General features: G+C 47.0%; 1 protein-coding gene across 1 annotated transcript in view; it reads right to left on the bottom strand.

The window, feature by feature from the left end:
• The window catches only part of Ephb1 (EPH receptor B1), a 437,502-nt gene that overhangs the window by 283,528 nt on the left and 131,702 nt on the right, over positions 1-22,272 (bottom strand). The window contains exon 2 of the mRNA XM_041677153.1: positions 20,243-20,307. Coding sequence (XP_041533087.1) covers positions 20,243-20,307 — 65 coding nt within the window. The remainder of the gene's footprint in view (positions 1-20,242; positions 20,308-22,272) is intronic.

The raw sequence follows: 22,272 nt of genomic DNA, 5'->3' as shown, positions 1-22,272 counted from the left end.
TAAATTACTGATACATATTAAAAACAGGGGTGAATCCCAAAACCATGAGATCAAGTGAAACACATGATATCATTTACCTCAAAGGGCCATGTATTATATGATGATTCTAGACACACACATGGAGTCAGAAGTCACGAACAGAAAAGTAGTTTTCCCTGGGCCTGGGGAGTCGACTGGGGAATGACTGCAAATGGGAACAAGTGGGTAAGAATTTTCTTTTGAGGGCTGATGGGAATGTTCTGAGATGGGACTTTGATGATCACAAACATTGCAAATTTACTAAAATAATGTAATTGTATGCCTAAAATGAGTATATCTACAAGATAAAAATAAATACATCACTATAGCTAGAAACAAACTTTATTCTTTTGGGCAGTTGATACCTCAACTCCCCAACAACACAGACTTGGCCTGCGTCATTCACAAATACCCTGCCCATAGCAGCCCACACCTCTGTTCACCCTATCTCTTTACCCAGAATGCCCTTCTCAGTCCTTTATCCTTCTACACTTAAGCTTCTTAAATAGTGGGTTACTACCCTGTAAGTGATGACACAAATGCTTGTGGTGGTCACACACACAGAGGCACAAATGCACACACACACACACACACACACACACACATTTTCACACACAAATTAAGAATAGCAAAAGGTTTCTGAGCATGGAAAGACCAATGATTAATGCAAAATCAACATACAATAAATCCAAAATATCTCTGCCAATGCTGAACATCCTGTGACACACAGCTTCACTGCTGATCTCATTCTGCACACACACTATGCATGCTTCATTCTGCACATGTCATACCATGCAAGGCCAGAAAACTCAAACACCGTAGCTCAGATTTGAGCCAAGCAAATGTTCTAAACAGTGGCTTTTTTTTTACTGTATGTAAGCATGTTCTACAATGTATTAACAAAACTGGGATGGTTTAATGACAGAAAACAAAATCAATATTTTCCTACCATCACTCCTTAGCATCCATCAAATCAGTACATCTTTGGGTTCAATTTTGTTAGAATGTCTAATTTTTTTAAACTGCTTTTTAACTTGCTTACTTGAGTTTCTTTTTTTAAAAAAAAATTATTGAGTTAGAGTGAACTTGGGTTTGGGATTGAGGTAGAATTTCCAACAACTTCGGAAATGGCCCTAAACATACTTCTGACATTTGGTATTCTGAATTAATATAAACCAATGTTCTCAGCACTGATGACCATAAATGCAAAATATTGATCAACCTTGAAATATTGAAGATGCTGCATTCACACAGTATCAACTATTTAGCTAAGAGTTAATTCTTTATCTATAAAACATGCAAGCACACCCATGTCATCAGTGTGCAACTTTGCATCTATCTTTAATAAATGCTAAGATTATATAACTGACAAAGAAAGGTTTTAAAATAAATGGCTTTGTGATTCACTATTGATAAAAGTCTGGTTTGCAAACCTAATTTACAGGCTTATGTACCCAGGTGTGCATAAACTCTCTGGGACAAATGGCATTCAGGAAAGAAGTCTAAGTAACCCAATCTAAACCAACTGCCAAATATTCCTTCAGTCTGTCTTGTTTCTGGATGAGCAAATGATGCTAAATGAAGGCAAAGACAGCATCTAGAAGTACCCAAGGAGACATCCCTGTCACTGGGACTAGAGACCTGAGTAGTACCTAAAAGTGTCCCAAAGGAAGGGTAAGACTCTTGGTTTCAGAATCCATGCCAAGATGGGATTTCCCACACTGGAGGCCCATCAGACAGTCAGCAGGCCAACTGTGTTCAGCATGTCCAAGCACAATTGGCCATTTTTGCAGAATACTATTACATTTGCAAAACCACTGTCCTATGGATGGGGCTTACATGACCGGTCTTGTTTCTGTATGCTTTTGTTGCTGTCGTCGTTGCTGTTCTTTTGCCAGAATAAGGCAAGAGATGCCAAGGACTTAAGCCAAGAGCACCTGCTCTCACATGCAGGCCCAGCAGTGGCGCCCACTTCTAAATATTGTTGCTGAAGTTCTGACAGACCCTAACACCTTCACCTGACCTGTCTGCCACAAAACCATCTGATCTCTACCACACGAAGCCAAAGAATGGCAGACCTGACTGGACACCATTCAAGCAAGACAAGAGCTGTTAACAAGCAGACAGACTGAGGACATTCTGTGACAGCTGCACACAAGTCAGGTGGCAGACACATGGCAGGACTGAGTTCTCTACAGTCCTTCCTTTAAGGAGTCTCGGGACCTCACTTCCCCCATGATGGTGTCAATTTAAATCTAGATGGAGATTAGTTTTCAGAATGCTTCAAGCATGAGTGAGTTTATTCCACACAATTTAACATTTGGTAATACACTCTTTCCAACTTCTCTTTAATTGCTTTGTGTATGTGACTTTGGTTTCTGCTGCTGAGCCGTGAGCTCCTTGAGGACAGGGAATTGTGTTTTGACTAATTTATTAGTTCATGTCAACAAGCAACATCATTCTGTGCATGGAGCTTTACATCACTAGCGCCATGCAGCAGTGTTTTATCCGGGAATATGGAAGACCAATGAAATACACGGGTCTTCTTGGTACCATCTCAGTTTTTATCCTAGATGATCTCAACCACATGCAAGGATGCAGCTGCCATGGAGTACATCACCGGTTTCACTGTTCCCCAGTACTCAGGCTGCCTGCTGGACATTACCTGCAGATACCTGGAATTCTCCTTTCTCTCTACAACCCCATGTCCACACAGTGCCAAGGAATAACTGCGCTCCTCCTTCTGCACTGGCGTCATTTCTGTTCCTCACAGGGGATTAACTACCAAATCTTTTTTCTATTCTCCCCTCTTTGGTGCCTCTCCCCAGTGTCCTCTTCCTTTCCCCTTTTTACCACTGACTCTTCTCTCCCCTCCCCTCCTAGTCACTCTGTTTAATTCTTCTAACCCTATAAGTCTGCTAAAGCACAAATCCTTCTCCTCCATGGCTATCCCTACAAAGGGTTAGAACAGTGTTAAGGGCCTCACTGTACTCTGTGGTGTTCAGCCCTCAAAACAAACAAACAAACAAACAAAACATAGATTTCATAATACCAGAAGATGCAACGGAAGCTACTAGAAGAGGCAGCCAGCAGTCCTACACATAAAACCTGTGAACCACAGCAATGATCAACAGCATGACAACCCTCAGGGTTTGGGAGTAGCATCCATACCTGGGCAGTAATCAACAGCTTTCTCATTGAACTAAAGGCCCTTCTCAGCAAGAGGGAAATCAGCCCGGTGCTGGAAACCTAGCCAACTACCCAGGGCAAATGAAGTCATAGATCTTGGAGGAGAGCCTACAACTACTACTTTACTAAACCAGTATAATCCCTAACTACATTCTAAATATTTATCCTTATGCCCACAGATAAATGCAGTCCTCACCCCTCATTAACGAAACTTCTCTTACAACAGAGGGAGACACTTAGAGAAAACCACAAGCCATCAAATTTCAGAGTTGTAGAACTCAGTCCTAACCGGCATAATTACAACACAACCCAAAACTCAGTGATCACTGTAAAAGGGAAGGCAGAAAGACTGTGAGAGTCAGAACAATAAGAACTTTGGTTGATACTGTCTCTCCTAGAAATGTCAGAAATTACACCAGAAAGTTTAACCATCGTGTTTGTCTAAACATGACTCGAACAAGGAAGACACCAATAGTCATGCTGATGTGGAAGGGGAAAAGCTCAAGAAACCTCAGCCCTAGACAAAGGACCACAGTCAACTAAGAAATGCCAAGAGCAGGAGAAATAGTCTTCCCCATGGAAGAGCATGCCAATTCGTTATCCAACACCAAATGGTCAGCCCTGAAAAAAACATGTGCATACCAGTAACATTATGTGGGCTGAGTAATCAATGATTTAAAAAAAAAAAAAAAAGAGGCTATGAATTTGAAAGAGAGCAAGAGGCTAAGTCCAGCAGAGGGTTTGGAGGGAATGACGTAATAACAATCTCAAACAATACAAGAATCATTTAAAAAGATGCTGGAAACCAGTGGCAATGAGTGAAGCTCTACTGTGTTCTGCATCCTTGACCACTGGTCCTTCACTGGGACTCACTACAGTGCTATCTAAGGAGAAGAAGCAAGCTACCTTGCCTGCCACACAGAATAGTAACAACCTTTCAAAGGGCACTATTGTTGATGCAAATAGCCCATCCGTCCTTGAGATAAGCATAATAAAGAAAACAATGACACCCATTAGAAAATACTTGCTCAGGCTTTCAGACTGTGACTTTGATGAATGGGAACGACACCTTTAGATGCCTCCAAGCTTCAGGTTTGCTGGACCTACTTATTGGAAGTCAGAGCTGGTCTGTTGCTGGGGGGGAGGGGGGGCTCCCAAGTGTGAACATTGACTACTTGCCATCAGACTGATTGTGTGACTGTGTGTGACTCTGTGTGTGTGTGTAACTGTGATTATGTTTGCGCTTATGATCGTGTGTGGGACATATATCATAGATATGTGTACAAACCTCTCCCCTCTCAAGCCCACCATCACCATCTCTTCTCACCAGGCTGTCTACATTGCCTTTTGGAACAGCCTCCGGACACTGATCCATTCTTTATCTACAAGGGAGGCTTCGGGTTAGAAGCATGCAAAGGTCATTTGTAGTCAGTTTTGATAAATGAGGTTGATGACCAGACTCAGCAATTATTTACTGGTCAAAGACGAAGAATCTAGTGAAGTTAAGAGATCTGGGCCATTTCTACACAGCCTCTGATGAAAATCACAGCCTAAAAGTATGGGAAATTCTAGAAGGTCCTGATACTAGCCTTTTCCTGGAGTATTACAACACCCTCCCTCAGCCCCAGAGTTCTCACTGACCACCAGAGAATGCCACCACCTAGCAACCCCCACAAACTGTTTACAAGGCTTGCTAGGAAGGTGCACTGCCTCTGGACACTTTTACTTAAGATAGGGGCAAAAACTATTTGGTCTGGAGAGATGGCTCAGTTGTTAAAGTGCTTGCTGCACAGCCTGAGGACCTGAGTCTGGATGCCCAGCAATCATAAAAGAGCCAAGTTATGCCTATACACACCAGCAACCCAAAGCTAGGGAGGCAGAGGTGGGTAGATCCCTGGATCTCACTGGCTGGCCAGTCTAGCTGAATTGATGAGTTCCTGAATCCAATAAGAGACATTGTCTCAAAACATAAGGTGGAAGACACTTGATATTGGCTACTGGCTTCCACACATCTGTGCACACACACATACTTGGAAACTTACATGCATACCATACATTCACAAGATCACTTACACAGAAAGAAAGAGGTGTGCACGTGCACACACACACACACACACACACACACACACAGAATTATTAAAATCATTCTGCTTCTGTTAGTCTGACAAGATCCCAGCTATCCTAACCTACATTGTGCCCAGCTCAATGAGCTCATTTCTAAAATCAAGAATGGAAAAAGACTGAAGAACCTGCTCATTCCCCAAACAATGTTTGAGGTATTGGTGACACCGCAGAAAACAGACAAATGTGTGGCCCCTGTGGACCTTATATGGTAACACAGCGAACCAGAGAATGAACAAACAAGACAAATAGGAAGTCAACTGTGCAGCTACTTCCTCGTAATTGAAACACTCCTTCCTGGAGGGAGGAAAAAGGTTCATTAGACCCAGGACGCAGAGCAGGTTTAGAACTCAGGTAGCTCCGAGACTCCCGAGGCCCCTTCGCGGCGTTAGATGAGCAGAGAAGAGCTGCTGGAGAGAACCCTGGATGGAGCAGCCTGCGAGCTGTGTGGAGCTCCGGAGGCACAGCCCTGGGGACTGGGGCTTTTCATGACACAGCTGCTATGAAAGCACTCACCCTGCATTCATCTTCCTTTAAGAAATCTCAATAAATTTATTCGTTCACCACGCTGGAACTGAATGAGTCGAACTGTTTTGGAAGAGCCGTTGGTTTTGTTCATCTTGGGGGTAGTCTATCACTGGTGTCCTATTTGAGGTGAATAGATTTTTTTTTTCATATCTTTCCTTGGGAAGTTATGCAACAGAGTCACATAGTGTTACAGGTGCTTAGAGAGCTCGTGGGAAAAGAAGCAGTGGCAGCCGATGAGTAGTGGGGCCCCTGGGAAGGGCTTCTGAAATTTGAATGAAACCTACCAGCCAGACTGGGGGTTCATTCCAGACACAAGAAGAAATGCCCAGGACAAGCCTGGTACATGTTAAAATATAAATAAATAAATAAATAAATACATACATACATACATACATACATACCAGGACAGCAATGTCAGGAAGACTGGAAGGAGATAAGGCTGGGAGGTGGCCAGGGGCAGGTGACCTCACCTTTGCTAACTGTAGTCTTGTGACCACAGACAACTTCCTGACTTTCAGTTTCTTCACCTGCAAAATACTATTTTCCTTGCAGGGTGTGGTGAGGCCTCACAGGTCACGGAAGTAGCTCCTGTAGAGGCTTCAGCAACCGCCACTCACCGCCTCCCAGCAATTACTGTTCCTAGTATGACAGCCATCATTACTGTGTTAACCTCAAGACCTGCCTCTAGTTGAGTCAACCGGGTGTGGAAGCCATCTTGATCCCAGATAAGTTATCCTGCAGGCCCTGTGCTCAGCAAGATGTAAGGGCTAAAGGTCCGTACTCCTTCTCCACACAGACCCAGGGAGACAACCAACAGCCCTTCTTCTCTCTTGACAGTTTCTCAGGCTTCCTCTGAGTCCCCCTTCAGCGGTGACCATCTTCTTCCAATCAGGCCTTCAGTGGGTCCCCATCATCCACCAGCTCAGATCACAGAAGATAAAACGGAACACAGCTCAGAGGCCCTGGGTCCTCTCTACAGTCTGTAATTGGGCATCACCTGCTGTTAGGGGAAGCTGCTATGTCACTAGAAATTGTTGCCACTGTGCCCGGTGGGACAATAATGGAAATGTGATGGCCTTGCCCAATCAGGGGAGATGGCTGCCTCTCTGCACATGCCTCCAGCAGGGTTCAACTTCATCAAGCACAGAGGAGCGCACAGATTCATCGGGGCAGCAGATGGGACGGAGACAGGGTCGTGGAGCTTCTCACCAATCGGTGTGGACTCCATGAAAGAAGCTCCAGTGTGGAAAGGAGGTTAAGCCTGAAAGAGCTAGGAGATTAGACAAGCTGGAGGGCTAATGAAAATGTAAAATGAAGTCCTTGGGGCATAAAGTCCTACACGCCCAGAGGGACCTATCACTTAGCACAGCAACCAACCAAGGCAACATCTCCCCAATGGCTCCCCTGCGGGCCTGAGCACCAGCACACCTCCCAATATGCTTAATCTACCTCCCAGATGTGCTGGGCTGGGAGGAGAAGGATGGTTCCCCCACACACATCACCACAACCCATGTAGTGTACAGAAAAGAAGGGTGGCTCACAGAACCCTGTTGCTTTATGGCCGACATCTTGAAAGAACTTCATGTTGCCCATTGCATGGCACAAAACAGAATTCTCGAAACCCCACTCTCTGGAGGGCACGAGACTTTCAAAGGAGTAAAGGGGGCATCATTGGACTGTGGAGAGCATGTGTGTGATGCTACCCAATACAGCTTCTAGATTTTAGTCTAAAAGTAAGATTCCATGAGACCCATTTGAAGCAGCTGGCCCACCTCCACTCACAGCTGCCTCTCTGCCTCCCCATGTCCTCTCTAATAGCTCTGAATGCTAGATGACTTTGCCATAAGACTTTTCCAGAGGGTGGTATGCACAAATGTCTCTTCACAATGCATCAAAGAAATGATTCTACTAGAGTCCACCTAGTGAACCAATGAGTTGACTGGGCTACTTCCAGAAGTATGAATGAGGTAACGGTTAAAGGAACACGGATGCCTCAAAAGTATCTGTCACCCCATTGTTGGATGGTGTAGAAATGAGGAGGTGAGAGAGAAGGTCCCAATGGAGTACCCCTGATACAGAAAGGCACTGAGGCCCTGTCCAACAGGAAACCATGGCAAATTCCCCACAGCGTGTACCTAGTGCTTGCCCAGAAAACCAGGATACCAGCATGGCTCCAAAAGCAAAGAGTAAGGAAAACTAGGAGATGGGACTGGGAGGGTGGCCTAATGAGACCTAGTGAGACCTGCCTCTGTGGTCCTGCTCAGTCCAGCACCAGACAGTTAGCACAGGGTGGGGGTGGAGTCCACCAGCTCTGGCCTCAGCCAGACCCATCTGGTTGACCAGAGGCAAGTCTTTAAACCTCTCCAACCCAGTTTCCTCTTTTGTAGCACAGATAAGTGAAAAGTGCCTAGTCTGTGAGATGACCATGAGGATCAAACAGAATTTACAGCTGATGTGCTTAAAAACCCAAACCACAGTCTTCCGGAGTTGGTCAGTATGGAGGCCATCCCTCTGGCGAGACCTGCATGGTGGGCTTGGTGGTCCTAGGCAGTGTTTGATCTGCAGTTTTCTCCTGTCTGCCTGGTTGTCTATCCTTGTGCTTCCACAATCATTACCATCATATGTGTGTGCACACGTGTGTGTGTGTGTGTGCGTGCGTGCGTGTGTGTGTGTGTGTGTGTTTGCAAACCCTACAGTTGGGAGTGCTGTTTTTGGCCCTCTCTCACTGAGGGCAAGTGAGGGCCTGCTCCTTTTCCCTACTCTGGCTTAGAGGGAGCTCCCTCGCTGCTCAGAGACCCCTGCTATGGGAGCCACCACATTCCCGGGAGGCTCCAGGTCCAGCTGACTGACAGGCATCTTTATGTAGCCCGACACTTTTCAGGCCTCACGATCCGCCAGCGCATCAGGGACAGCACTGACACTGCCGGCCTGTGCCTCGGGAGGGAGGAGCATCTGGTCCACACAGCCCCAGGCCACTGGAAGCTCCACCAGGCAGCAGCATGGTGTACCAGACCCTGCCTGGAGTGGGGTCCCTAGCCATTATGACAGCTGCTGCTGCTGTTGACACCGCAACAGTGACAAATTCATCCTTCTGACAGGATCCTTTTAAATAATTCACGGGGAACTGGGGATTAAGACACTGTTTCTCTCTGTCTCTGTTGAGATTTAAAATACCTCCAACTGGGGGATTTAAAGAGAATATAATGGCCTGGCCCTCTAGGATCTACCCTCCCCCATTTCCTCCTCTTTCCCATTTCCCAAACTCATCCCCCACCCCACCAGCCAGCCCTATAACAAGAAGGTCCAGAAAACAAGAAAGAAAGAAAAAAAAAAAAGGGAGGGGAGCCAGTGCTTGGCTGGTCACTATGGCAACGGTGGCAGGGTATTCAGCTACTATTATCCCAGTACCTCACACATGTGATTATCTTAAGCTGTCTATTGAATGTGGCTCGCACTGCTGCCCAACACGGCCTTGTTCGACAAGGCAAGGGCGGGAGCTGCAGGCCCCAGGCCCCAGCTGCCTAATAGAGCTTGGCTCAGCCCCTGGTGCCACTGGTGGAGGGCACAGAGTTAGCTCTGGAGAGACTAGTGGCATTTCCCTTCAGCTTGGGGGGAATCACTGCTCAGAATGCCTAGCAGAGGCCAGCCTGAAGCTGTTCCATCACACTGGGTCACAGGCTGAGAAAATGGGTTCCTCCACTCTGTTAGCTCACAGCACATGGGCCATGCTGGCTATAACCAGCTGGAACCATCCTGGAGACGAGAGAGCCAGCCATGGAAGAAAGGAGTGGCTCCTGGCTTCATTCCCTTTCTCAGAGTACAAGTGAGGTACAGCTGGCCTGGGAAGAAGGATGCCTCCCTTCTAGTCTGCTGCCCCCTTCCCAAGTGGATGGGAATGTGGCCACCTCCTATAACCTGCTTTGGGAGACTCTGTTTCCTGTGGCGGCTGGAGCTTGGTGCCAGGATGCCTGTGGAGGACGCGGACGCCTACTGAGAAAAATGACGTCATTCCTTTGCTCCCTGGACTCAGCTGTGGATCATTTCTAGACTTAGGTGCCTTGATCCACTAACATTCGTTGAATGAAAAGATCACTCATTAATAACCACTGGACACATCCGACCTTTTCTATTGTCTCTTTGAAAATTCAGGTCCCAGTGCATGGTGGCACACTAGTATCACCCATGGCATGTACCGAGCCCACTCGAAATATTTAAGATCAGCCTAAACTTTTCTCCACCTGCAGTTCCATGTGACTAACCACAAACAGGTCCCAGGAACTCTAAGATTGCCCAGTGTGTCACCCCTGGCTCATTGTTGCACAATGAATTGTCTGTATCTAAATGCAAACACAATGTATTATCCTTGGTCAGGTAGGAGTCAAAGCAGGGCTCTCAGCCAGCAAGACAAGTCTGAATTCTTACTCTATCTAACATCACATTGACTGCTTTGTCCTTTGTGACACCAGGACATGGCTGAGATTTCCTTGTCCATCATGATGAGTCAGGGCCAAGTGCATGGAGATAAGATGCACCACACTAACACAGACACACAAATACTCACACACACACACACACACACACACACACACACACAGCTCAAATGCAGGAGAAACTCATTCAACAGAACCAACACCAAAACCACCAAATAGAACAAAGTTCTCACAAAGGTCCCCTCACACCCCTCCCTTTCGGAGGGTTCTCACTTCTGAATAATTCCAAGGTTTAGGGGATGGGAAGGGGCCCATGAAAGACCCTGCCTCATTGCCTAAATCCTCCCATCTCTAGATACCACCAGTATCTTCTTGGATTTCTGACCAGGGCTCACATGATCTATGAGTAAGGTTCCCCACTTCATGCTCCACCTAGACTTAATGTCTTCTTCCCCTAAACTTCCATATCCCAAACCACCTGCTCTAGCTGTCCCTTTCAAGTTTGTTTAAAAGAAAGAGAGAGAGGAAGGAAGGAAGGAAGGAAGGAAGGAAGGAAGGAAGGCAGACGGACTCATTAGGCACTCTCCAGGAGTACCACTTTCTGGGCTGTGGCTGCAGCCTCCTGTCTCCCTGTGTAGAGTATTAGAAGCACTGGCCTCTGCTCATTGCCTACCTGCCCTCTGGTTCCTTAATCATCTATGGTCCCCTCTCTGTAGTGGAACAAGAGTGAGCTCTGTGGTCAGACAGTCACGGGCTCAGTCTCAGTGCTGTGACTTTGAGTAATGGCTCTGAGATTTAATGACACCACTGAAAAATAGAAGAAATGTCATGTACCTTCAGGGCCCTGGTAAGAGTCAGTGAGATGATACTTGTCATCCTGGAACCTGGTACACCAGGCCAGTGTTTAACTCAGGGTGACCAGCAGTGGGAGAAGTTCATTGAAATCCTGCTATCAGTAGCAGGGTGTGATCGCTGGCCTTCCAATAGAAAAAATGGCCTAATAGAAATGCCAAAATGTTTATCTTGTTCCCACCCTAATCCCACCCAAACTAAGGCCCTCTAAAGAGAGTCAGTGCCACCACTGGCACTAGTCAAAGCAACCAGTATTGCCCTCAGCTTTGTAGTTTCCAAAAAAAAAAAAGCAAACAAAATTAAATCCTCCCTGTCACTCTGTAAATAAACTCTTAAATCGCTTATGTTATAAATATAGAATATGGGCCCAGAGAAATTAAAGACCTTAGCAGAAAATGGAATACTCCCAGAACATCAGCTTCCAAATCCTGGGTTTGCCCCTTTATAAATATAGTGGGTGATAATGAAAGGAATGCTCCATCAGGGAGCTGCCCCGTTTCTGCAAAGATCCATCCTCCCTAGGCTTGGGCACAGAGTCTTCACTTTCTTCTGATGACCTTGACATTCCCTTTGTTTGTTTCTTTTCCTCTGAGCATTTTTTCTGGGCATGCACAAGCACCCTGTGTGTGTGTGTGTGTGTGTGTGTGTAGTGTGTCTGTGTCTGTGCATGTGTGTCTGTGTGTCAGTGTGTGTGTCTGTGTGTGCATGTACAAGTGCATGTGTTTGTGTATGCAGTTTACGTATATATTCATGTTTGCGTGTACATGTACATATGTAAGTATATGCGCATATATGTAGAGGCCAAAAGTTGATACCGAGTGCTTTCCTAATTGTTTACACCTTATCTATTGAGACAGGAATCTTCTCAAAATCTGGAGCTCACAGATCTGACTGGAGCAATGGGCCAGGAAGCCATGTGGGTATCCCTGCCTCCACCCCCTCAGCACTGGGATAATAGTCCAACTTTTTGCATGGGTGTTACAGATCCAAACACATACCTTCATGCGTGTGCATCAGGAACTTTGCCAACTGAGCCATCACCCTGACCCCTTCTCTGACATCCTAAGTCAGCCTCACCTTGCTTCCGATGCTCCGCCCTTCACTCAGACTTCCTAGCTGAGTACTATGAGTCCTGGCGAAAAGAGCTGGTAGACTCTACTCCATTTGGGTGCCAAAATTCAGGAAGCCTCCTTTCTTTCACAATCCAAAGAGCCCCTTGCCCTTAGCTCAGGAAGAGCTGTCAATGAAGAGTTTCAGGGTTGGGACCATTTTCCCATGGAGGGGTTGAGAGAAGACAAAAGACACCCATCTGTTCCAGTCGACATGGGTTATGGGTATTAGGGTGCAAACCAGCTGGACCTGGCTTGGGGGAAAGACACATAGACCCACCTGCCTGTGTGCTCCAACCTGAGCTGGAACCTGACTATCATGGGTGAGACATTCAGGCAATTGCTTTTTTTCTGGGGCATGTCTTCTCTGAGAAGGGAGAGGTGGGTTTGGGACAGACCTAATCAAATAGGCTGTTGTATGCATCTGTGAGTCACTTCTAAGGTAAAGAAAGGAACTTAGTGTGACATCAAGACTCTGGAAAGCCACTCCTCCCAAGGTCCCTTAATCCAGCAAACTAGAAATAAGGTTCTCTCAACCCCCTGACCCCCTCACTTCCCCCACACATATCACACACACACACACACACACACACACACACACACACACACACACGTCAACCCAACTCTCCTCCCCCGAGGCTCCATCTAGTGCCCACCAACCTTCCTGTCTCACCAGGCCTTTGGGCCTCTTCCTTCTCAGAGCAGATTCTGAATGTCCTAAAGCACAGTCCATCTCCCGCAGGAGGCTCCACCTCCTGGCTCTAGTCCTGAGCCCCCCATGCCTTTGTCTGTCACTGTCTCTGTCAGGCAGGTGATTTTAAACTTCCATTCCTAAAAGACGCATATTATATAAAAAAATGTTTTAAGTGCCTCGGGTGTTTTGCTCCTCATTGCTTCATAAAAGTGACATTAATAGCCAGGGAAGAGCTCGGCTGAGAGCAATTAGGGAGGATGTTTCAGGTATGAAAGCTGTTTTGAGCCTGCTAATGTTTCCTAATTACAGGCCTTTTGGTAGAGAGAGAAAAAGATAAAGAGTGGGTGGGAGACCTAGGGTGGGGAGCTCTGACTTAGCTCAGTGGTTTACCTGAAGAGGGAAGGGGAGGAGGGAGGAGGAAGGAGAGATCAGGGGGTCAGAGGCCACCAGCAGGGGGGCTGGCCTCTCTTGGCTGAGAAAGCCACACTAATTCCTGGGTAACAACTAAGGAAAGAGTTCCATTCATGGCTCATACTGTGAGAAAAATAAAACCTTTCACACACCGTGCCTGAATTCCTGGACTTCATGGGCGACTCGGCTTGAGCCTTCTACACTTCTGTCTGTCGTTTGTCCTGAGCAGGCTTCTCATTAGTTGTACCATGGGGGGGGGGGGGGGGGGATCAGTCTACCAGAGGTCAAAGGGCAACCGGGACACCTTTTAGCCATGTGAGCTAAGGTAATTTATCAGCTGCTCCTCGTTTTAGTTTCCTTACCAGTAAGATGGAGCCTGGGAAAGCCCAGAGGTTGGTTCGTGCAGGCCTCTTTCTGCTTGTTTGTTTGTTTTTCATTTTTATTTGCCATCTAATAGCCTGTCTGGAATTTATACCCTGATTCCCCCTGGAGAGCTAATTCCTCATTCCCTTCAGTCCCTGGCCTTCTGCTGGGCCTAGGTCCACACAGAGCAGACACAGGCTGTATGTGAGCAATGAGGACTCTGTTTGAGGGTGGGTACAGAATCCAAACCCAGTCATTCGGGCCCAAGTAGAACTTAATGCAAGGGCTTGCGCTTGAGGGTCCAGCAGCAGGGGTTTCCTCTTTCCTGGCATAAAGACGGACGATGCAGAAAGGCAGGAGCTGCTGTGGACCAATACCCAATACTGTGGGAGACCAAGAAGGAGAAAGAGCCGGGGAGATAGATAAGGAAGAATAGAAGAGACAGGTGGGGGTGGGGTGTTGAGGGGAGTCAGCTCACCCTCTAGGATCTAGACTGGCCCAACCCGTAGCCCCATGCCACCTGGCCCACCCAAGCCATGAGCCAGGCTGCTTCCTCCAAGAGTGGTTTGTGCTTTTTCTGTCAGTGGTCACCAAAATTCCTGGCGAAGGTGAAGTACACGTTGACAGTTGCTACCAGGATCCAGTCACCAGGCTACAAGCACTCAGACCGGTACACAGTATGAGAAAGCACAGCCCGCCGCATCCTCTGCCCTCCTGCTCCTGGCATGACTCCAAAGTCAAACAGGGGAAGTTCCATTCACAAAACCCTGTTCTCTCCCAGTTAAATCTCACTTGGATCTACCCCTAACTCAGCTTGGGGGGTTTCTGTCCTAATTAGCAGGATTGAGTCATCAAAGGAAGAGGAGAATAGATTGAGCCCTCCAGAGGGCTGAGAACCGGCTAGTGTTTCCTACGTAGGTGCGAAGGAGAACCTCCTCTGTATCCTGTGTGCTGCTGTTACTCCACAGAGCAGAGGAAGGGAGGGAGTCTAAAGGGCAGGCCCTGGTCACATAGGCAAGAACCGGCCACGTGGGGATGTGAGCAGAGATCTGATGTCATGGCCCAGGGCCTAGGCTGTTGCTCCTCAGGTTAGGCCTGCCACTCACCAGCCCAAGAAAATCGGAATTGATTTTCTTTGGCCTTAGAAGAGACAGGCAGTTACTGGAGTAGCTTTCTCTCCTGAGTGTACTTTCCTCACTCCCAGGAAAGGCAGCTGTCAAGGGTGCCTTGAAGACCCGAGGCTAAAGGACGTAGCCAGGGCTACCCAGTGACCCAGACAGTCCACACCTGAACAACCAGAAAAGCCTCACAACTGCCTGCAGCTTGTGCAGAGTTAATGGCCAGATAGAGACTTTCAGGCAGGTCTCTTCCCTATCTTAGCAGCTGGCCCCAGAAGTTTAGCACTTATCAGTTCAATAATCCTCCTAGCACACCACAGAATTGCCTAGAGAGGCCTGGGTAAAACTCATTTAACTTCATCTGTCCATACTTAGACACATATACCACACAAGCATGTATATCTACACAGACATATATATACGTGTATATTCAGATACACACACATTTGATACACGTATAGAAATGTAAAGGCATACAAATGTATACACATATAAACATAAATATACACAGATATATACACACAGATATATACCAAGACACACAAATATAAACAAACATAAATATATACATGCATACATAGAAATTATATGCACAAACACAGGCACATATAGGTGCATATATACACACATATATTCAAATACTCCCACATAAAATATATTTGTGTGTATGTATATATATGTTTATATGCATATATATGCTAATTACACACAGAGAGCACATAGGAGCCTGCTCACTCCAACTATGGGCTTGCCAGGCTTGATTCTGGATCCCCTTTGCAATTCTCCTCTAGCAAGCCTTGGTGAAGAATGCCTCGTATTAAAATAGTCAACTCCACATGCCACTGGCTGTGAAGGTGATTCCGAGCAGCAGCATGGATGCATATGGAGTCTGGAAGCACACAAAGCCGTCTTTGAAGATGAGAACTTCATAGAGGTCCGCTCTGAGAGACTCACATCACAGACACAGGAACTGACACAAAGGAAGGCCATCCACGGCTCAGGTGCAATAGTAGGTGAGCTCCACACGAGCCCTTTGAGAGGAGAGGAACTTTGGGGTTGGATTTCCAACAAGGAAACTCAATATGCCTGGCTCTCAGAGAAACCCAGACTTGCCTCTAACCCATGCCAGTGGGAGTTTGAAAAGAGAGACACCTTCTGGATGTCCATTCTCCTTCATCAGGCTCATCTCCGAAGTAGTGCTATTTGCATTGCTAACTAGCTCTTTAATGGCAGTTGGATAGTGCAAGGCCTCAAACTAACTCTTTGTCGGGCTATAATGAACCTGCTGTGGGCATCTCTTTAGAGCCCTGGGTTACAGATGCAAAGAGGTATCACTTGTTCGGCTGACGGACAGTCCTGGTGGCTGTGCCCTGCTAGGCTGCCACCAGGGATGTGGAACTAGAGCAGACTCATCCCCTGGGACTTGAAAACATGGACAATGATGCCCAGGGTCACGGAGGAAGGGAAGAATGGGAAGTGTCGGGCAGCACCTTAAAACAGGACTATCGGGGAGCACGGGTCCATAAAGGCCACCATTTACAGTGCTGCAATCACCCCAGACTCTCTGAACTCACCACTGCCCAGAGGTCCTACACTGTGGAGGACTGGCAGGACAAGTATGGACCCAGTCTAGGAAGGAGTTCCTGGAGAACCTCACTGGGATGCCCTCACATGGAAACTCAGCACCTACCTGGCTTTGTCCGTTTATAACATGATTTTTACCTTTTCCCTCTGTTCACCAGGTAGCGTGTGATTTTGATTAAACCAAGAGGCTTACATTAAAGGCGAGTGCTTAATTACCAAGCAGTATTTTGAATTTGGGCATAAATATGCTCTGATTTTCACATGTAATATTATAATCAGCTTTCTAACAACAAACTGAAAACGACTTGTGAGCTAGGGATGGGTGGTTAGCCAAGCCCAGATCAGGCTGTTCTCAAATACAGCTGCAGAGGTACATGGACAGCCACATAAACTGAAGAGGAGATGCTTAGGCTCTCTCTGTGGAGCCCAGCAAGCTGGCCATGTGCTGGGACAGCACCTGTCACAGTGCCACTGTCATGGTGCCAGCTGCCTCCCTTCTTGGGGAGCATGGAGCAGTTCCTTAAGACAGAGCAAACCAAACTCAAAGTGCCCTCCAGGCTCACCTAATGACACCACCCAGTTTCCTTCTCCAGCTTGATTAACTGATGGCTTACTAAATTAGCTCTTACTATAGAGACATAGTTCAAGGCCTGTGTCTTTTCCACTGGATCCTAAGCTCCTTTGGATCTGAAATTTATCTTCTGCCCCAGTCCTAAACTGGGACTTCTCATTACCTCTAAAGGCTGCACCTTAAATCCTACCCCTGACACAAGGCCACAGCTTCTGACCCCACTCTGTTGTCAGATGTGTCTACACACCTGTCCTACAGTCTCCCCGGGACTCCCTCTGGTCAACACAGTCAGTCCATAAGATGCCAACAGCCTCTCGCTGGGCTCAGCTCTCCTGTATTTCAATCTCACCCTTACTCCTGCACAATATAACTCTGGGTACATCCACTGCCATCTCTCCAGGCAGAGTCAAACAGGTTACAGAGACCCTGTAGACTGGCCCACCACATATGCATGGCTGGTCTTCACTCACAGCGTGGCCCTAGCCTCAGCCACATTCCTGTTGATCTTACCTCGCCTCTCTCCAACAGTCAGTAGCAGTTCATGTAAATGCTCTCCACCTCCTAAAATTCATACTCAAGACTAACCAACTTCATTGTCAGACACCTCAATCCCAGTCTCAGGCAACAGGCAAGAAGTTAGGATAGATTCCATTCCATGGTTTTCTTCACCAACCTAGAGCACATGAACCTCTTCAGATACCTTTTGATCTCTGACTTTGGATTTTAACAGAATAGGAATTGCTTCCTTAAAAGGTAAATGTGTCCCCAGTATCTCTGGTCCTCCATGTCCCATACTGTCTTCATCCCCTCCCCTCTATTGCCACAGTCTCCCTCACTTTACTTCCTCCTGACTTAGACTGCTTAATCACTGCTTCCTCTATGGTAACACAGAGAGAAGTAAATGCTACAGTGGTGTTGTATGTCACTGTGAAAACCTCTATGACACCTAAAAGATCTGTGATGGAGTAGGGAAGGGTCCAACAGAGCTGATGTACAGAGAAGGTGTCCCTGAGGACGGGCCAAATGAACAGAGTAATGTGACGGAAGAGTGGAGGATTGCTCCGGATCTCACGCCTTTGCTCCGTACTAAGGTGGGTGTAACCCTATGTGTGTGGCGGAGAAGAGGTAAGTTCTACTTATGCTGTGCTGAGACAGACAGTCCCTGAGAATCCAAGTTGTATATGGGAACCGTGGGTGAGTTACCACCACTGGCAGCCTCTACTAAGGATGGCAACAGAGAAAGGAGAGAAAAAACCCCAGGATGGAAGCATAGTCTTTAAGATAGTCCTCTCAACTGAGACTAAGGACCAGCCTGAGCATCCCACTGATTGTTCTAAGCCAGACAAGCTCAGCAGGTTTCTTAGAGCATCAGTTGACTACTTATCTGGTTGTAGAATCCCTATGAGAAAAGTGCCACCACGTTAGGAACAAGTGGGAGGGGCAGGCCATGAGCAGCTAGACAGCTGCCACCTCCAAAGGGCATCACTTGACTTTGAACGTCTCCCTCAAGGAACATCTTCCTTGGAAAAGATGGAACGTTTAAGAAGACAGATGTTGTGTATAAGAGGAAAAGGAAAGAAAAACAAATCAAGGGAAGGGCATTTGCAAATCATATATAGTCTTTATAAGCACATGCAAGCCAGCCAAGAGTAATGACATCTGTGAAAGGGAACAAGCTTGGGCTATCCAGGCATCTTAGACTGGTCATCTCATCAGCTTTGTATGAAGTACCATTTGGAGCATACTGGTTTCCCCTGGTTGCCCACAGTATCTCTAGCAGTATTTGGACCTGTTCAGCTGGGTCCTTTGTTAGGCCCTATCTCACTCTTTTGGGGATTACTAGCTTTATCCTGACCAAAGGCATGGTACTTACACCTGGTAATGCAACCTGCAAATGCAGGGGTTGGGGTCGGGGGAGGAAGTGAGAGCCCTGGGGAGGACACATTGAAATTACCATTGACCTACCACCCGAGGAGGTCTTAGGATTAAGGTGAGGGTCTGTTGTGCTGAAGATCTGCTATGAAACATACATGTTACCAAACACAGGAACAAAGAAAGCCAAGGGCAGGTGAGGAAGCCTAGGGCCACCCTGCTCTACCTGACTTCACTTCTTGCATGGGAAGAAGATCCTCCTCGTCCCCCAGCACTCTCCCTTTATCATTAAGCCCCAGAGCCAGCCAATCACTGTGCAGGACATGCAGGCATCTCCTCTATCTCCTCTATCTCACTGTGATCCATCATTGCTGACCCCAGCTCCTTCACTCTTCTCAGAGGGCTCTGTGAGTGGAGCATTTAAATGTGATTCTTCTGATGCACCCAAGGCAGCTGAAGGAGTCTCCCCCATGCCTTCCTTCCAGCAGTTCTCCGCGGCCCTATCAACAGTGTGGCCCTTTTACTCTGCTGCCCAGATCTCTCCATCTCCTGGAAGATTAAAAACCCAAAATCTTCTGACTGTGCTGTGTTCTATTCTGCCCCACCTCATCCTGACACTCCCCACCCCCTGCCGTGGTCCACACACAGACTTGTGCCACCTCCACATGTCTTTTCATCACCCACCATTTGACTAGCTGTCCCTCCTACCTAGAGCATCTTCCCCAGCACTTCCTGCCCTACAAGTTAAACCTGCCCCAATCCAGTTCACACGAACCTTTTCTTTGCGAAGAGGTTCTTACTCCCCCACCCCTGGGTTCTTCATTCCCAGCTCTTTGTCATGTATGTCCACTGGTCTCTCCAGTGTCACACAGAAGAGATGTGCCCTAACTTATCCATGAACATGGTTGGCTTTCCAAGGAAACCATGAGCATCACAGAGCTATTCATCATAGCTCTAGGGTCTGGCCAGGTACATGTACACTGACCAAATCAATTAAGGTTGTGCCTCTAAAGCAAGCTCCCGGTGCAAATCAGCCTCAGCACTTCCTCATACCCCTGGTCTCCGTGCAGCTCTGTGGGCACGGCTGATCTACAATGTGTTACAATGGCAATAGTGTTAATGTCCCCGTTCTGATACATCTACAGTCTGCATTGCCCAGGAGCTGACTGTCTGAAAAGACTGGGTCACAAGATGCTCTGCACCACACACAAAGGAACATATCTGAGACTCCTAGGTGCTGCCTCTGGATAGGTAGTATGCCCAGCATTCCCTCTGTGCACTGCACCCCACATGTATGGCATTAGGAAAGCCCTACACTTCCCAGCCACCCTGCAGACTCAGGATCTCCCTGCAGGACTGAAGCATGCTGGTCTGATACTCACCCCAGAGGCAGGATTGGCCGTCCATCCCAACTCTGCAGTGGCTGTCCTTGTGTCCATCAGTGTTTCTGCAAATCAGAAAAAGAACAGTGCTTGAAGCTACGTGTGATCGTACCTGGTGCCAGAAATATCCTTAGGTATCTTCACACTCAGGCTCTTTGGTGACAGCCAAGACACCGTGAGGGGACAGAGTTTGCTGAAATCCACTGCAGACCTCGTGTTCGCTCTTGGACTCCTCAGTTAACTGTGTGCCAGGATCCACCTTTATCCCCCACATCCCAGCATCTACCCAGGGACTTTCTCAGGGCCGTGCTGACCCGGTAGCCAAACGCCATGCCTTCCTCTAGCCTTGCTGGGTCCTCTGTGTATCCTCCTCCATACCTGACTGCTTCTCCAGCCTCTCTTCTCAACTCCCAAATCCCCCTGCCTCCTTCCTCTTGTTGCCTTTAGATGACAATTCCCAGATACCAACTGCTCCCCTAAATCTCTTCCTTCCCACAAGTCTCTTTGCCCCTGAGACAGACATATGCCCACCCTCTCTTCCCCAGTAACCAATAACCTGACAAGGGCTTAGGAAATTTGACAAAGCAGGAATGAACTATGTTTTAACCCTAGCAGGTGAACATTTCTTTATTCCCTGTTGGCCTTCTTAACCTCAGGCTCATAACCCATTCTGTTCCTGCCCCTAGGCAATGGTTGATCCATTGTCATTATAAATCAAAAGCCATTGTCTTTACATTCACAGAAATAGAATTACATACTATGTTCTGCTTTTATCTGGCAGCTTTCAGGATAACAGTTTTAAGATGAACTCATACTTTGAAAATGCAAAATTTTTTTACTTTGTTGTTATTTTGCTGGTATTGGGGTTGGGGGAGCTTTTTTGAGCTAGGGTCTTGTGATGTGGTCCAAGTTGACCTTGAACTCCAAATTCTTCCCACTCCAATTCATGAATGCTGGGAGAACAATCGTGTATCACCACAGTCGGCTGCATCATTTCTTTATGCTAAGTGGAATCTCATTTTATGAATGGATCTCAATTTGTTCACATATTTATTCTTTTCCAGATTGGGACTATCGTGTGAGAGTAGGTGTCCTTCCAAATCTTCACCAACATCGCATACAGTGTCTTCTTCATGGCTCAATAGTATTCTAGCATACATATATATACATATATATATATGTGTGTGTGTGTGTGTGTGTGTATACATATACATACATACATACATACATACATACATATACACCACATTCTCAACTCCAGTGGCTGTGGTGGCTGATCCCACATTTTGGCTCTTATGAATAATGCTGTAATAAACACAGGCATGAAGTTCTAAGTTGTTTTCTTAAAATTTCACTGACGCATCTGTTTGTGCTCTCTTGATTCTCAGTGCATGTCCCTGGAATCACTATTTTGAATCACACGAAGAACATCACATTGTTTTCACTTTTCTTTGAGGTCTTCTGCTACAGAATAGTGGACTCCTCTGGAGACGTTGTACCCCTGTGCTTCTTCATCTTTACTGTGTCTCTACATCGATGTTTGCACAGCCCAAAGATTATGTGTCTCCTCCAATTGAGGGGCAGCCTTCGTAGGAGCATCTTTCAGCTGAAGATGTTTCTTAGTGCAGTCATCTGGTAGACTCACTTGGATTTAGTTCCAGGTTAGTGCCACAGCTCAGTCTCTGTAGAGATTCTTTGGCTAGAATCAATAGCTTTTAAGATGGTGCATGTGACAGCGGGGCCCATCTGATTTCAGATTGTGTGGGAGCAGGGACATTCTAGCAGCCAAGCGGATGCAGTGATTGGTGCATGGAGTGGTGGTGGTAGGGACACTTGCTACATAGACACTCGTGAAGAGAACAGCAATGCCTGGGATGCACAATTTAGTAGCTGATTGCTTAGAATTAGCACCTTTGTCACTGGTGTTCTCTTATAATGGCAGTGGTGACACTGGGAATGTAGAGAGTATGGGGGATGTGTCCCTAAACCTCACTGGGTGACCACTGCTGGCAGCAGAGAGCCAATGAAGC

This window comes from Microtus oregoni, unplaced genomic scaffold (assembly GCF_018167655.1).
Source record: "Microtus oregoni isolate MIOR12 unplaced genomic scaffold, Mior012 000028F_ref0000031, whole genome shotgun sequence".
NCBI classification, from domain to species: Eukaryota; Metazoa; Chordata; class Mammalia; order Rodentia; family Cricetidae; genus Microtus; species Microtus oregoni.
The sequence above is the reverse complement of the archived record's forward strand: the minus strand, read 5'-3'. Positions and strand labels throughout refer to the sequence as shown.